The sequence below is a fragment of the Eulemur rufifrons genome, chromosome 19 (assembly GCF_041146395.1).
Source record: "Eulemur rufifrons isolate Redbay chromosome 19, OSU_ERuf_1, whole genome shotgun sequence".
NCBI lineage: Eukaryota > Metazoa > Chordata > Mammalia > Primates > Lemuridae > Eulemur > Eulemur rufifrons.
In genome coordinates, this window is record NC_091001.1 from 47,185,408 (window position 1) to 47,201,658 (window position 16,251).

Genomic DNA, 16,251 nt, shown 5'->3' on the forward strand with positions numbered 1-16,251 from the left:
CTGTCACTTGTAACTCCATGCCTGTCTGTTCCAGGGGCTCCCATCAGAGTGCAATCCCACATTAAGATTGCTCTAATATTTTACACCCAAACTGATATTTTTAGAATGTTCTAGTATAATATCTTTTTATTCATATACATATATTGATGTATTCATATTTCATGTATACACTTGAAATTTGGGCCTACCAAACAAAAACATTACATGTCACAGTTCTCACTCTGTTTCACTGTTTTAGATTTTAAATACAAATAAAAATTCCAGGTGATAGCGTAGAATAACAGAAGTCTTATCATCTTTACAATCACTGCTTAAATGTGGGAATTTTTAGCATCACAGGGTTTGGAGACATACACTGAACCTTAAGAACTTAATGCTCAAAACAAACATATATAACTGGGAACATGTGTGTTAGGGGCTGACTCTATAACTGAGGGTCCTCAGAATGAACTTCCAAGTGGAATACAATCTTTATTAAAGGATAAATGATTTTAAAATGTGCTAACATGAAGTTTACCCGATAGCAACTTTTCAGAACTTAGACCCACATAGATTTTGGGGAAAGAAGGAATGGTTTATCCCTGACATGGTCTAGGATTGCTGGTGGATGGTGACAGTAAAAAACAGATTGACTTTTATTATTGTTGTTTTTAAATTCTGTGCAAAGATCCCTTATTTCCTGCACTGGGGATGGACTCCTTGCCCAGCCCTGTCCTTAGTCCACACTGCCCGGGAGGTTTATTAGGGCAAGTTTTCCTAGCCTGGCTCTAAGAGAAAGAATATGTCTGGTCTGGAGTTTGCCTGCAGGCTTCCATGAAATGACTTCCTACACTTCTAATAGGCCCTGATTATCAAATAACCTATCTTCCATGAACTGTAGCTATATTATGTCTCTAAGAATAAATTCCAGTGAAATGGCTCTGATATCTTCAAAGTCACAAATAATCACTTTGACCAAGAGAAGGCTGGAAACAGAGCCCTGAGAAGCTGCAATACAAACTTCACCCCAGGCTGGGTGACAGGGGGACCTTTACAATCACCTATAGGATCATTTTATCAGGCCTGGAATCAATTCAGCTGTCATTTCAACAATATCTCACCATTGTATTATCTCATGAGATTCTTCACTATCACTTCACTGTAATACACTTTCAATGACTTTTCATAAAAAGAAAATGTGATCCATGATTTTTTTCTCATAGTGAACTAACTCACAGTGGGTTCCAAACGTAGACCACCAACTAGTTCTTCCAGGCTCACAAATCTGTTTCATATTCCATTCTATAATTTTGCTAGACCTGGAGCCAAGTTTTAAAAGCTGGTGAAACCCAGGAAGTCTTGTGAATTATCTTCCTTAAATTTAGGTCTTTTTGGGGTGGAGGCTTACCCTTCTCTCCACCGCTCACCTGCTGTTAAGGCTTAGCCTGTCGGCTGGAGCTGGGGAGGAGGAGAATGCAAAGTAGGGCTTTTCAAACTTTGGTGCACACACACATCCCCAGAGAGCCTGTTTAAACTCAGATTCTAATTCAGTAGGTCTGGGTGGGGCCTGGGATTCTGCATTTCTAACAAGCTCCCAGGTGATGCTGATGCTTCAACTTTGAGTAGCAAGAATGTAAAGGTGAGAGGAAACCCCAATCCTGCTCCTTCTGGTGGGGCACACGGGGAAGTGTCAGGTAGACAAGACAGGAAGAGGAAATTAAAAAAAAAAAAAAAAAAAAAGCCTGTCCCTCTGGTTCCCATCTCCCCTCATTGGTGGAGGGATGGGTATTGTGGAAGGTCAAAGCTGGAGTTGGTCAGAGCTGGGTTCAACTCCTGACTCCAATATCCACCGGCTGTGGGACCTTGACAAGGTCCCCTAACCTTTCCGAGCCTTTGTTTCCTTATGTGAAAATAGGAATAGCAACACCTAGACCTTGATAACTTTGAAACTAGTGACCATTACTATTGAATGAAACATATTTACTGTTTAAAAAATTCAAGCAAGAAGAAAATTACAAAGAAGTTCTGAAATCCCACCACTCTCAGAGTGATTTTAAGAGTTAAATGAGATAACATGTAAAAGTAGCCGGCATAGAGCCTGGCGCAGGATGACAGCTTAGTGGACGTCAGCCTGGGCCACCCTCCTGCCTGTCACACGGGAGGCTGGGCCAGGTGATCTCTGAGCTCCTGCTTCCCCCCAGCCCACTGAGTCTCAGGCAGCTGCACAGAGGGAGGCGGAGAACTCTGCGTGGGGACAAGGGCACGTCTCTGACAGAAATACCCACCCCTGCCTCCCTTACTTCTCCCCGTGCAGGACCGTGTCCAAAAGACATGAAGTCCTAAAACTATTTTTTAGATTCCAGGAGAAAGACCAATTGTCCCAGCCAGGCTTGGCTGGGCAACCTTCAACGAGTCTCATATTCCTATTCACGCAAGAAGATATTTACTTCCATTTATACAGCACTTTGCCATTTTCAAAGACATGTTGTTCATGATTCTCTTTTTTAAATCTTCACAACAACCTTTAGAGTAGTGGTGATCATTATCCCCAAGGGATAGTATTCTCGTAAGGGTCCCTGATGCTGGCCGCTGCTCCAGCAGAGGGCAGATGCAGCCGCGAAGCCCACCTGCTCGCCTGCAGCCCTGAGGGCGCCCTGCCCGGCAGCTGGTCCTCACTCGTGCTTCGCTGTGCGGCCCCGCTGGGCTCTGTCATCTGTCAAAGGCAAGAGGGCTGGAAGGGCAGCTGCTGCTCAGCTCCTTGTATGGAAATAGCCAGTTACTGGACAGATAAACGCAAAGACAAGGCGGTCGCATGGGGGATGAGCCCTCTAAAATCACAGCCAGAAAGGACTGAACCGATGGTTCTGTCTCTCTGGGATGCCTACAAACCCTCAGCCTGCCAGGTCTCCCCTCAAAAACTGGGGGGAGGTGTTCTAAAGAACATTCCATCTCTCAAGTACCCAGAAAACTTCACAATATTTTAGATCCCTTTTCTCATTCCTTCTTTTTCTGCCTTCTTTCCCTCTCTCCTCCCTCCCTTCCTTCCCCTTTTCCTTCCTTTCACAAGTATAGTGCACAGAGCTGGGTAGTAGAGAGCCTTAAAGGTAAAGAAGATCCGACCTCGCCTTCAAGCACAAACAGTCCACAAGCATGGTGACCTGCTGTAAGGGTCAAGGGAGGGAGACCTGGCTTCCGTTGAGGTGGGGGAGAGGAGGAATCCAGAGAGGCAGTCACTCAGGAGGTGAGAAGGCACCGTTCTCACCCTCTGAAGATGGGCTGAGGTTGAACTCAGAGAAGGTCAAGGTCTTCAGGGAAGCAGCACCCACAGGAGTCAGAGGTCTCCGTGTGGGGATGTGAAGGCACACAGAGGAGACAGGAGCAGCTGCTTGACAAGATTGTGGGATTCATGTTGGCCCTGAACATTATAAACCTCGGCATGCGAAGTCAGGCGGATTGCTTCCTTGGATCGGACCAAGGGATTGCCAATTTATATTTAACATCGCTTTTTATTAAAACACCAACTCTCAAGGGTTTCTCTGACACATTCACAGGACAGGTTCCACACTCCCCACTCACCCCACACAGACCTGCATGCACGTCCGTGTTCCAGCTGTGACCACACCCCTCAACTCACATTCAAAGCTCATCCTCAGATGCAAATGAGGGAAGATGGCATCATCTTGGAGGCAACCTGCCATTTGATCTACTCTATGTATAAAAGGCAATTATTCCCAAACTGCAGAAGTTAAGGATTATGTAGCAATATTTAGCAATACAGCTCACAACAGGTTGTGACGTGCCAACATGTCTTGCCTCTGCAGCTAAAAGTGCCAGATTAAAGGCATAAGTCTGGCTGGGTGCTGTGGCTCCCACTTGTAATCCTAACACTTCAGGAGGCCAGGGAAGGAGGATTGCTTAAGGCCAGGAGTTCGAGACCAGCCTGAGCAAGAGCAAGACATCATCTTTACAAAAAATAGAAAAATGAGCTGGCATGGTGGTGCTGGTCCCAGCTACTCAGGAGGCTGAGGCAGGAGGATCGCTTGAGCCCAGGAGTTTGGGGTTGCAGTGAGCTATGATGACACCACTGCACTCTAGCCTGGGTGACAGAGCAAGATGAAGGAAAGAAGGAAGGAAGGAAGGAAGGAAGGAAGGAAGGAAGGAAGGAAGGAAGGAAGAAAGGAAGGAAGGGAGAAAGAAAAGAAAGTCTAAATCTACCATGGTTGTCCTTAGCATCAAGTGCAAACATTTAAGGCTGTGACCTGAATACTTTAACAAACCCTTATTCATTCATTTTCTGAACTAATTGTTCAGAAATTTCTCTAATCCTTTTATTAAATTATTTCCATTTTTAGCATCATTTATCCCCCAACACCCACCCACCAGCTGTTATCACATGAAAGGCCAACATGTGTGTCTGCGTATCTGCCAGGGCTAATCCTGGTGTTCCCACAGGCTCACACGGAATTACACTGGCTAAAAGCCCAGCTGTCTCCACTGGACCTAGAGAAGCTCATAACTGGTTCGATTTTCAAAAAAAGCCTGGCTGACAGTAATTTCTTTAAAAGTACTCAGCTTTTTCTCATCTTCTTCTCTATCTCTTCGCCTACACACGTAAATATACATATACATATACACAGTCTCCTAGGCACTTCAGCTCCTTAACCAGAATCATTTAAGAACTGGTCAAGCTTTTGTCTAAAGAACTTTTTTAAAAATCCACTGTGCTTTCTCCTTTTTAACATATTTTGTGATGAATTGGATTAATCTAGAAAATTCATATTATTAGCTGTGGCAGGCTGAATAACAGCCCTCCCCAAACGTCAATGTCCCAATCCTCAGAACCTGTGAATATGTTACCTCACATGGCAAAGGGGCCTTTGCAGATGTCATTAAAATTAAAAACCTTGAGATGGGGACAGTATCCTAAATTATCTAGGTGGGCCTAATGTCATAACATGGTCCTTATAAGAAGGAGGCAGGAGGTCCAAGGGGGAGAAGATGCTACACTGCCGGTTTTAAAGATATAGGAAGGGGGCCAGGAGCCAAGGAATGTGGGCAGCCTCAAGAGGCTGAAGATGGCAAAGAAACAGAACTGGGAGCTCATTTTAGACTTCTAGCCTCCAGAACTATAAGATAATAAAGTTGTGTTGTTTTAAGGTTATGGTAATCTGTTACAGCAGCAATAGGCAACCAATACACTGGTTTATTATTGCAAGCACTTATTTCCCTTTTTATAATAACATGTGTATTCCTGGTTCTTACCTACGAGTTTCTGGATCTAACCATTCTCAGGCCCCAGAACCAGCTTTTGATTCTTCTGAAATTGAGGGGTGGATACCCTTTCCTTTATTAAGATTAAATATGATTAACTGGACTGGCAAGAACAAAAGAAAACGAAGTGGGCAATGCTGCAAAGCCCACTTGGGGGGCAGTGAGAAGTGACGGCTGGACAAGATGTGGGGGCACTCAGTTCTGCTTTATGACTCACTCCCTGTGACCTGGGGAAGGCCCAGGACCTCTCTAACCCTCAGTTTCCCCATTTGTAAGATAGGATTGAATAAATTCAATGGGTCTCAGCCTTCTGTGTTGGGGACCTTTTGAAAGTAATGAAAGCTATGGACTTTCTGTCCAGAAATAAAAAGCACGTATGCACAGCTACATAAACTTTGATCCTCCAATTATAGGTATTTCCCTAGCTAAGGATTCGTGGATCCAGATGAGGAACCCCAAGGCTACATAATCTCTAAATTCAAGACAAACTTAGATACACTCAAATTCTGGCACTGCTAAAAAGAAATAATTGAATAGTATTTTAGTTCCTAGCACTGCCCACAAGCACCATTCCTGTGCAATTTCTTATATTTGATGATAAAATAAAATAATAATGAGAGTAAGCTCCATTCCTCTATTAGCATAGCACTCCTCTCTTGCTGCACTAGAGCCCTTTGCGTGTACTGAAGAAACCATGTAACCCACAGACTCTCAGGCTGGAAGAGATCTCCAGGGTCACATTCCCCTTATGTTGCTTGACTCCCCGTGTAAGCAGAACCTTGCCAGGTCTTTACCAGGAGATGGCGAAGGCCTCGCAGATAGCCCTGTCCATCGTCAGGCAGCACTGACAGGCCCTTTCTTCCCATTGAGCAATAGAGGCTCAGTGCCCAGGGCCTAAAAGCTTCCACATGGCCCAGAAAAAAAGTCTGGAGCCTGAAAAAGCCTTTTAATAATGCTAAAAAATTTTTTTAAAACTAAAACAGAAAAAGCAAAATGAAAATCAATAACAATTTCAAAAGCAGAATTGTAAAAATCCATTCAGAAGTGATAAGCAGAACTACACTTCATAGATCATGAGGTGGCACCTCCGAAGGTAAGGAGTTCCAGAGCCTACATCATTTTAAATGGCTTGAGCTCTGACTCCTAGGGCTTTTTCTCCTACCCACTTTGACCTGAAAGATGACTCTGAAACTTCTATCCAAGGTGCCTGAAGGTTCTAACTTTTCAGTTAAAAAAAAATACTCAGTACCCTCCTTTTTTCCAAATGATAGCTCATTATTTGTGGATGGCTATTAGGAGAAGAGATTCTCCAACCTAACTATATAACATGCTTCAGATTCCTTCACCTGCTTGATTCTGAACTCATTCCAGTTTGACCATATATCTATTATGTATGGATATTGTTTGAAGGTTATGAGGATGATGGTGATGGTAATGATGCAATTTTGTTCATGTTGCTATAAATTGTCCTCCATGGATTTTATTCTGTAGATCAACTGGGTTATCTAACTGACTGATTTTAGAGTTTGAAAAAAATGAAGGTTCTATTTCAGGGGTCTAGAAGAGTCCCTCTAGAGCCACCCACAGAAAAGACAAGAATCTAATAATCTCCTTGCTGAAGACATGAGTCACTCTTGAGGCTAAAACCATTTATCTTCTCATTCTACTTGACATGAAATAAACTAAATAAGCTAAAAATGAAAAATAAAAGCATACAATGACAATAAGGAATAGAATAAAAATAAGCTAAAGAAACAAGAAAGAAACTTAAAGCTTAGATATTATTTTTAAAAGTACACGTAAGAAAAATGGATACTTTAAAAATAAGATAAAAGAAAGATATGCAAAATATTTAAAAGACATAACTAATTGGGGACTACAAAACAGGTGAAATCAAAACAAAAATGGTACAAAAGAATTCCAACAATTTAGAAGACCTGGATATAAAGAAGTAATAAAACAAATGAGGGCCAGGTGTGGTGGCTCACGCCTGTAATCCCAGCACTTTGGGAGGCCAAGGTAGGAGGATCATTTGAAGTCAGAAGTTTAAGGCTAGCCTGGGAAACATAGCAAGACCCCTGTCTCTACAGAAAAATTAAAAATAATTAAAAAAAAATAGCCAGGCATGGTGGCACACAGTTGTATTCCCAGCTACTCAGGAGGCGGAGGCAGGAGGATTGTTTAAACCCAGGAATTTGAGGCTGTAGTGAACTATGATCATGCCACTGCACTGCAGCCTGGGCAACAGAGCAAGATCCCATCTCTTAAAACAATAAAATAAAGATCGGTGAAAAGAAGAAAAAAGTAAAAAAATAAATAACAATTTAAATAATCTATGCATATATTAATACTTAAATATTGAGGGCATCAAAAGAGAACAGACAATTCATAAAAGAATAAATATTAATGACTAACAAAAATGTTAGCTTCTCTAACATTAAAAAAATCAAATTAAAACAATATTAAAATAAGTTTTTACAGATTAAGTTGGAAATATGAAAAAGTAAAAGATAGCTTTCTCTGTTGGCCAGTATTGGGATCGAGAGACAAGCCCCATGCTACTAATGGAGAAAAGTATGATCTCTTTTGGTGAGGTGATTTGGAAATCTATATCAAAAGCCTTAAAAATGTCTTTTGAGCCCAAAATTTCTACTTCTAGGAGTTTATCTTTAATAAATAATCAGAGATACTTGGAAATATTTACTAGGAAAAACTAGAAAACATCCCTGATATCCAAAATGTGGCATCTAATTAAATCAATACACAACAGTCAACAAAAGGAATACTAGGCAGCCATTAAAAATGGTATAGAAAGATATTAACGGTTTTGAAAGTTACAACAAATTGTGAAGTAAAGAAAACAGGTTACAAAATAATCCCACTTTTTGAGAGAAAAAATATATACAACTTCAAATTAGTACTAATTGATCAACATTTACGTGCACATATGCAAGCAACATTCATCGGGTGTCAGGCAGGACGAAGGGGGGAAGAGGGGATAGGTAAATGCACACCTAATGGGTGTGGCCTATCTGGGGATGGGCACACTTGTAGCTCTGACTCGGGTGGTGCAAAGGCAATGTATGTAACCTCAATGTTTGTACCTCCGTACTATTTTGAAATAAAAAATTTTAAAATTTTAAAATAAGTAAATAAAATCAAGTCAACGAAAGGGCACATATCTCACTAATTTTAGCTTGCTAGGCAACTAGTCTACTCCATTGCATCTCTTCTATGGCTCAGGAGATACAGAAAGTTTAGGAGAAATTATATACCATTTAAGACAAATATATATTGATTGATTTTTTTTTTACTAAAATAGAATAATTGTAGGAAAATTATTTAATCTGTGGACTTTGTGTTGTCTTATTTCTCTAAGCCAACTTCCTCTTCCATCTTTCAGTCTTACTAAGAGAAATAAAATTAATATTTAGAATGCTACTTTAGGGAAATGAAGGAATGTCAATGTGTATCTTCTCTCTCATCCTCTGAAATTTTTCATACATAATCAAAACTTTTCTTAAAACTGATACCAAAGACAAATATTTTTCTTACTGTCATACCAATTGATATTCATCATTGTCACTTTATGTGTTTAGGGTTGCAAGGCCAGAACTTCAGAAGCTGATAATTTTCTGTACGGTAACTTACATGTCTATAACTATATGTATTCAATTTATAATGATTTCTTTGGTATGTGATCTGAAAACTGTTTAGAGATATAAATTCATTATCTTATATTTTTATTTCTTAAAATAATAATTTTAAAAACAAAATAAAATTTAAAAAGAAAAATATATATAATTTAATTACATTGAATGAAAAATTATTTAATGTACCACTTAATAATCTTAAATTATTAAAATCATTAAATGATTACTGAATGCACTATTTTTATTCACTACTAAGAAAGCAAAAATCATTCTGCCAATTAAACCATAATGAGCCACAGATTTTAGGATACATCATGATTTAAATGTTAAAATGAAAGCCGGGCGCAGTGGCTCATGCCTGTAATCCTAGCACTCCGGGAGGCCGAGGCAGGTGGATTGCTTGAGGTCAGGAGTTCAAGACCAGCCTGAGCAAGAGTGAGACCCCGTCTCTACCAAAAATAGAAAGAAATGATCTGGTCAACTAAAAATATATATAGAAAAAATTAGCCGGGCATGGTGGCGCATGCCTGTAGTCCCAGCTACTCGGGAGGCTGAGGCAGTAGGATCGCTTAAGCCCAGGAGTTTGAGGTTGCTGTGAGCGAGGCTGATGCCACGGCACTCACTCTAGCCCGGGCAACAGAGCAAGATTCTGTCTCAAAAAAAAAAAAAAAAAAAAAGTTAAAATGAAATGATGTATTCTGGAATTGACAAAATATGTGTTCTGAAGTTGATAAATGTGGCCCACTATATGTGTGCCATTTTCCTTCCATTCCAAAATAAACTTCTTCTCCCATATTTTAATAGCTGGAATTTAGAAATAGGTCTTACAATGAAGGCATACATTTAATGTAATGTTTCTCCCATGACCCCCAACCCACCTACAACTCATCAGGACCAAGAAAATATTTTATATGCATTATATTTGCATTAGACAACACAGGATATACACCAGAATGTTAGTAGTTTTTTCCAAATGGTAAGATTGCAAAGAATTATTTTCTTCCTTTGGTTTTTCTATAATTTATAAATTTTCTAAAATGAGCTTTAAAAAAATCTGGACAATGCCAACAACAAAAACAGCATCAAAAATTCCCAACCCCCCTCCCCCCAAAAAAAAACAGCATCAGGAATTCCCACATTGCCTCCATTTTACATAGAGGCGAGCAGGATCATGTGGGCCAAGGTGTGGTGGAGCTCCCACTCGCTGTCCTTCCAAGAACAAGGAACCCTCAGAGAGGAGAGCTAAAGGGGCAGACAGCAACATTTACCAGCTCATGCACCACCCTGGTGTCTCATCTGTAAAATATTGTGTCAAAGAAAAGCAACTCCTTGGTAAGCAGACCTCATCCTACTACTTCACCTTCACTCCTTTCCAGTACCCAATCAAAGCACCTATGAGGGATGGCAGATAGATTTCATTTCAAATGCTAGTTCCCACTGATCAATAGTAGTCCCTTGGAGCGCCCTGCTGGAAAAGATTCTGAGGCCAGTTGGAGTTCAGGAGCAAGATGTGCCTGGTTGATTAGTCATGCCTGCCAGGGATCATGGTGACCCCAGTGCTACATATTTGCTAAGCCTGAAAGAATTTTCCAAGCTTTATCCTTGCTCTCTCTCTTACATTTAAGCAGACCACCTGCTTTTCCAAAGAGCAAAAACAAAAAGAGATCCTAACCAGACTAAGGACTATAATTTAAGGGCCTGGTTTCTGTTAATGCTAAGCTAGGTCTATTCTAACAAAGATACAATTCAAACTTGCAAATCAGCATTTCACAGTGCAGCATTATATTTTAAAGCTAAATACACATACATTAATGACCCAGTAATTTCACTCCTAGGATACACACCTCATATATCTGCTCTTGAAGATAGGGAGATAGTGAACCTACAAAAATGTTCATAGCAATCATTTACAGGAGAATGGAAAAATTAATTGTGGTATATACAAACACACACAGTTCAGTCATATTATTATAAATAGTTACACAAAACCATATGGATGAATAATAAAACAAACAACTGAGTGAAAGAAGCAAGTGGCATAAAACCACGTATAATATTGTACCTTTGTTTAAAGGATCAAAAACAAAACATAAAAACTAAATTATACATTGTTTAGAAATATATAACTATGTGATAAAAGTATTATTTAAAAGGCATTAGAATATGCAACACAAAACTTAAAATAGTTACCTTCGGGGCAGGCATGGGACAGAATAGAAAAAGATAAAAAAGATACAATATGTTGGAATATTCTAGCTGAGTTGGGTGTTCATTTATCGCTATGCTTTATATTATATATGTTAGAATATATAATGTATACGTTAGAATATATATAATAGTAGTTAGAATAATATGTATTACATATATTGTTTAAGGAATTAATTTTTATTTAATGCAGTGCTCAACTAAATATAAAATATTTCCTCATGTTTGTGTTGGAAGGGAAGAGCAGAAAGCCTGTCTTGTAATAACGTGGATTAGAGCTTGCCACCTTTTGTAGAGTGACTTTTGTGGGTAACTCAGGCCTACCTCCTTCTTATCTTTAGGGTTGAGCCTCGCCAGAAGCCAAAAGTGGATACAATTTTCCTTTGATGCCTCTCTGGGCTGTCTTGGGTATAACCAAAGAAAGAACAGCCTCTCATCTGTGCAGTGACAAGTTTAGATAATGCACTTTTGAAAAAACCATCTCTTTTAGATTTTTTTCAATCATTTTAAAGATCATTTATCCCAAACATCCCTATTTTTATTACCTTGTAACTATCCTAATGTAATATTTAATGTAGCATTTTATCTGCAATATGCACTAAGGTTGTTTTTATCATTACTTCAAGTGAATGACAAATTATTTATAACAACAAAAACATGGAAACAACCTAAATGTCCAGTCATCAGCAAGTGACAGAAGAATGTGCAGCCTTTAAATACTATGTCTCTGAAAAATATATAATAGCACAGGGGATATCTAAATTATTAAATGAAAAACATAATAGCTTTCATAATAAGATCCCAACTGTGTATTACAAACAAATGAAACCTATGTCTTAAAACAAGCTGGAAGGAAATACCCAACATGTTAAGAGTGGTTATCTTTGTGTGATATCTTTGTTTTTCTTTCTAAATTTTCTAAAATAAGAACTTTTATAATGAAAGGAAAGCCTACTCAGCTCTAAACATTCTTGAAAGAGAAACTTTAATGCTAGCACTTTGGGAGGCTGAGGCAGGAGGATCACTTGAGCCCAGGAGTTTGAGATCAGCCTGGGCAAGAGTGAGACCCCATCTCTACAAAAAGAAAAAAAAAAAAATAGAAAAATTAGCTGGGCGTGGTGGTGCATGCCTATAGTCCCAGCTACTAGGGAGATGGAGGCAGGAGGATTGCTTGAGCTCAGGAGTTCGAGGCTGCAGTGAGCTATGATCATGCCACTGCACTCTACCCCCGGCAAACAAACAAGACCCTGTCTCAAAAAAAAGATATTCTCCTATGTTTTAGACAGAAGCGAGAACATGGGTGAGGCGAAGGAAAGAAAGAAAGAGAGAGAGGGAGAGGGAGGGAGCGAAACTGATTGCCTAGATTGGCTTCGGGGACTAGGAGCCACCAAACGGAGGTGTTCTTCACAAGGCCAGGCGGCAACTCGATGGCAGCCCCAAGATCAGTGTTCTCAGTTCCTGTGTTTCTGTATCGTTGTGTTTTAACTCTGAATCCAGCTGACTTCCTAGCTGTACTCACCCCTCCCCTGACACACACACAAATTAATGAGATAAGACAAGCTGTCCCTGAAGAGCTATCAGTATTCCTTGGGTGGTTGTGAGCCACATGCCCCAGTTCACACCCTTATCCCTGAAGGTCTTGATAGGCAGGAAGAAAAGAGAATGTAAAAGCTAATCAAGTTATCTCTGAAAAGCAGTACCCATTCCCAGGATGGTTAGTGCAGCGGGCCAGTCACAAAGCCTAGATTATCAGAGGCCATCTTGATTCCCACCACATAAATGTCAGGCAGGTCACCGCAACTTTGATCTCAGAAAACACTGTCATTTTAATTTAATCACTGTGTAGGTTTGTTTAAAATAAAGCTTTAGCATTACTTTAAATGTTTGGTAATCCAGTGTAGACAGGGTTATGGGGAAAATGGGAATGTGAACTTAATGGATAAAGTCCCAATCAGTTAGCTTAAAAAAAAAAAGTAAACTTAATAGAGCCCCTTTGGAGAGCCTATTAAAACTGAAAACAGGCCAGGTGCAGTGGCTCACACCTGTAATCCTAACACTCTGGGAGGCCGAGGCGGGAGGATGGCTCAAGGTAAGGAGTTCAAGACCAACCTGAGCAAGAGCGAGACCCCCGCCTCTACTAAAAAATAGAAAGAAATTAACCGGACAACTAAAAATACATAGAAACAGTTAGCCAGGCATGGTGGCACATGCCTGTAGTCCCAGCTACTCGGGAGGCTGAGGCAGTAGGATCGCTTGAGCCCAGGAGTTTGAGGTTGCTGTGAGCTAGGCTGACGCCACGGCACTCTAGCCCGGCCAACAGAGTGAGACTCTGTCTCAAAAAAAAAAAAAAAAAAAACCCAACTGAAAACAGCACACCCTCTGGTGCAGCAATTTCTCATTGGTGTGATCTAGTCATATACGCTGGAGAACAATCACACATGTGTACAATTAGACACGACTAAGGATTTTAATTGTTTGTTTTTATGAAAAATTGTAAACCACCAAATTTCTCTCAATAGGGAAATGCATAAATAAAATGTCATATATTTATAGGGTGGCATATTTACAGCAATTAAAATTGGTGCTCCATATGGCATATGTATCTACATGGATAGTTCTACATGTAGTTAAAAGAAACAGATCTCTGGGGATTTAAAAGAAGTATCTATAGACTTATAGTTCCTATAAAGGTAGACATCAAAAACATGTTTAGAGAAAAGAGCAAAATGATATCTAAAGTATGAAACCACTTCTGTAAAAATAAGATAACACAGACAAATTGCAGCTATCCTTTTTGATAAGTGCAAGTATGTGTATATAATAGTACAAGAACATTTTAGAAGGAAATACATTGAAATAATAACATAAGTTACCTCTGAAGAAAAGCAGAAGGGACCGGGATTGGGTGATATTCTAATTTTTCAAAGGTAAATGGATTCCTGTGGTACTTGTGTATTTATAATTAATTTCTTAAAGTCTCAGCAATTAATTTATCCTTTATTTGTTATACCAAAAGAAGCTGAAAACGGAGTTTTCTGTAAGGAAATGTTTCCCACAGAACCACACCCACCTTTCTACCCCCAGCACTCTCTCTTCTTCTTCTTTTTTTTCCCTTGATTTCACAGCATTTGGAAGCAGCATATGCTTTCAGTCAAGTTCACCAGTGTTAGGAGAAGGTGCCCAAAGCCTTTGCTCACCTTTATCATCCTTCCAGGAACCACAGCAAATCACACTGGCAATGACCCCTTGCAGAAAAAGGTATGCCAGAAAACAGCCCTCAGACGTGCCATTTTGTTAAAAAAAGATCACATGAATTTTATCCCTTCCCCTGATGATTTTGAAAGCAAAGTATGTTAGAGTTTGGCACCAGCCAAACCAACAGGAGAGAAGGCAACTCCCCACATTTCATACCTGTCAAAAACCACTGCAGAATAAGCCCGCTCGGCAAAGATGACATCTGCAGCCCAGAACTCCTTTGTGGCCTTCAGACCCCTGCCTTTGCCCTCAGAAGTGAACACCTCCACGTTCTCCATTCTCCCTATTGTCATCTCAGAGTCTGTCAGACCAGCACGGTGGATATTTAACACTGAGCCAAGTCTCTTGTCACTGCTGCTATTTCAGCACCTTCAGCATCCCAAAGAGCGAGACTATAAATGGACAAGCCACCTCCCCTTCTCCACCCCCTCTCAGCCACTGGGCCCTCACCTCCCCCTCTGCCACTTTTCCTGGAGGTGGGGATGGGGCGGGCAAGAAGACAATGATCTGGGAAGGGCCTCACTCATCACCCAGCAAAGCCGACTGAGCAGAAAAAGACCATTTTCTGGGCTAGTGTGGTTATAGAGTTGGGCCTGAAAAGGTTTGAAAAGTTCCTTTGTAGGAAGAAACTATCTGTATATGCTAAGATCTGGCTGCAGTCATGTTCAGCTTTAGTTGGAATAGGGAGCACTTGGTCAGTAGGGTATTTTTAGCAGCCAGATGCCTCTGTCAATCAAAAACAGACAGCTGGAATGGTCCAAGAGAAGAGGCGAGGTGAAATTTGCTGCTCTGGGGCCCTTCAGCTGTCAGCTTGCACTTTCTCAAGTGAGATGGGCCCCTTGCCCCACCCCTCTCAGTCTCTCAGTGGACTGCTTGCAGGAAGCAGCAAAAGCTAAACTGAGCCTTTGGCATATACGTAACAGCACTATTTAGTCTCCAAGGGGCATCCTTTCTCTCCAGTATCACCTGGGGCTCTCACAGCACCGCTGCTCCAAGGCATGGAGCTCCCTGCTCTTAGCATCACTGATGACGCTGGTGGATGCAGGCTGGATACAAAGAAGGCAGGCTTTAAAAATAACTCCCCCCCCACCCCCCGCCTCTATCTTTCTATCAAATTTCCTTTAAACATGTCTGCTGCCAGGAAAATACCAATGTGCTCTGTCCTTCTTACCCAGGAGTAAGAAATATTGGAGGGACAATTCTAAAATCCCCATTGAACTAATGCAACTCTTCTTGGCTACCAGGCAGCTCTCACTGAGGATGAAAAGAAAGACACCTGCAGATCTAGAGCTCTGGCTTATCTTCCATGTAATATTTTTAGTTTCTGGGATGCATCTATTTATGCAGGACCAGTGTAGTAGTTCACAAGCACTGGTTGCTGAGTAGGATGCATCTGGGTTTGAATACTTTTTCCCCCCCCCCCAAAATTTAGGGGGTACAAGTGGTTTTTTTTTTGTTACACAGATGAATTGCATCATGCTGAAGTTAGGCCATTCAGTGTACCTGTCACAAGACTGGTGTACATTGTACACAATAGGTAGATTTTTATCCCCACTCCCTTCTTAGTTTCCAATGTCCATCACACCTCTTTATGACTATATATATCCTTCATTTAGCTCCCACTTATAAGTGAGAACATGTGGTATCTGTTTTTCCATTCCTGAGATACTTCATTTAGGATAATGGTCTGCAGTTACATCCAAGTTGCTGCAAAAGACATTATTTCATTCCTTTTTATGGCTGAGTAGTACTTCATGGTGTGTGTGTGTGTGTGTGTGTGTGTGTTTATACTACATTTTCTTTATCCATTCATCAGTTGATGGGCACTTAGGTTGGTTTGCAATCGTGAATTGTACTGTGATAAACTTTTGGGTGCCAATATCTTTTG

General features: G+C 40.5%; 1 protein-coding gene across 1 annotated transcript in view; it reads right to left on the reverse strand.

Annotated features, from left to right (window-relative positions):
- SMYD1 (SET and MYND domain containing 1) overlaps positions 1-14,656 on the reverse strand; it is a 38,811-nt gene extending 24,155 nt beyond the window's left edge. Inside the window, exon 1 of the mRNA XM_069494779.1 lies at positions 14,520-14,656. Within this exon, the coding sequence (XP_069350880.1) occupies positions 14,520-14,656 (137 nt within the window). The remainder of the gene's footprint in view (positions 1-14,519) is intronic.
- Positions 14,657-16,251: the final 1,595 nt, after the last annotated feature.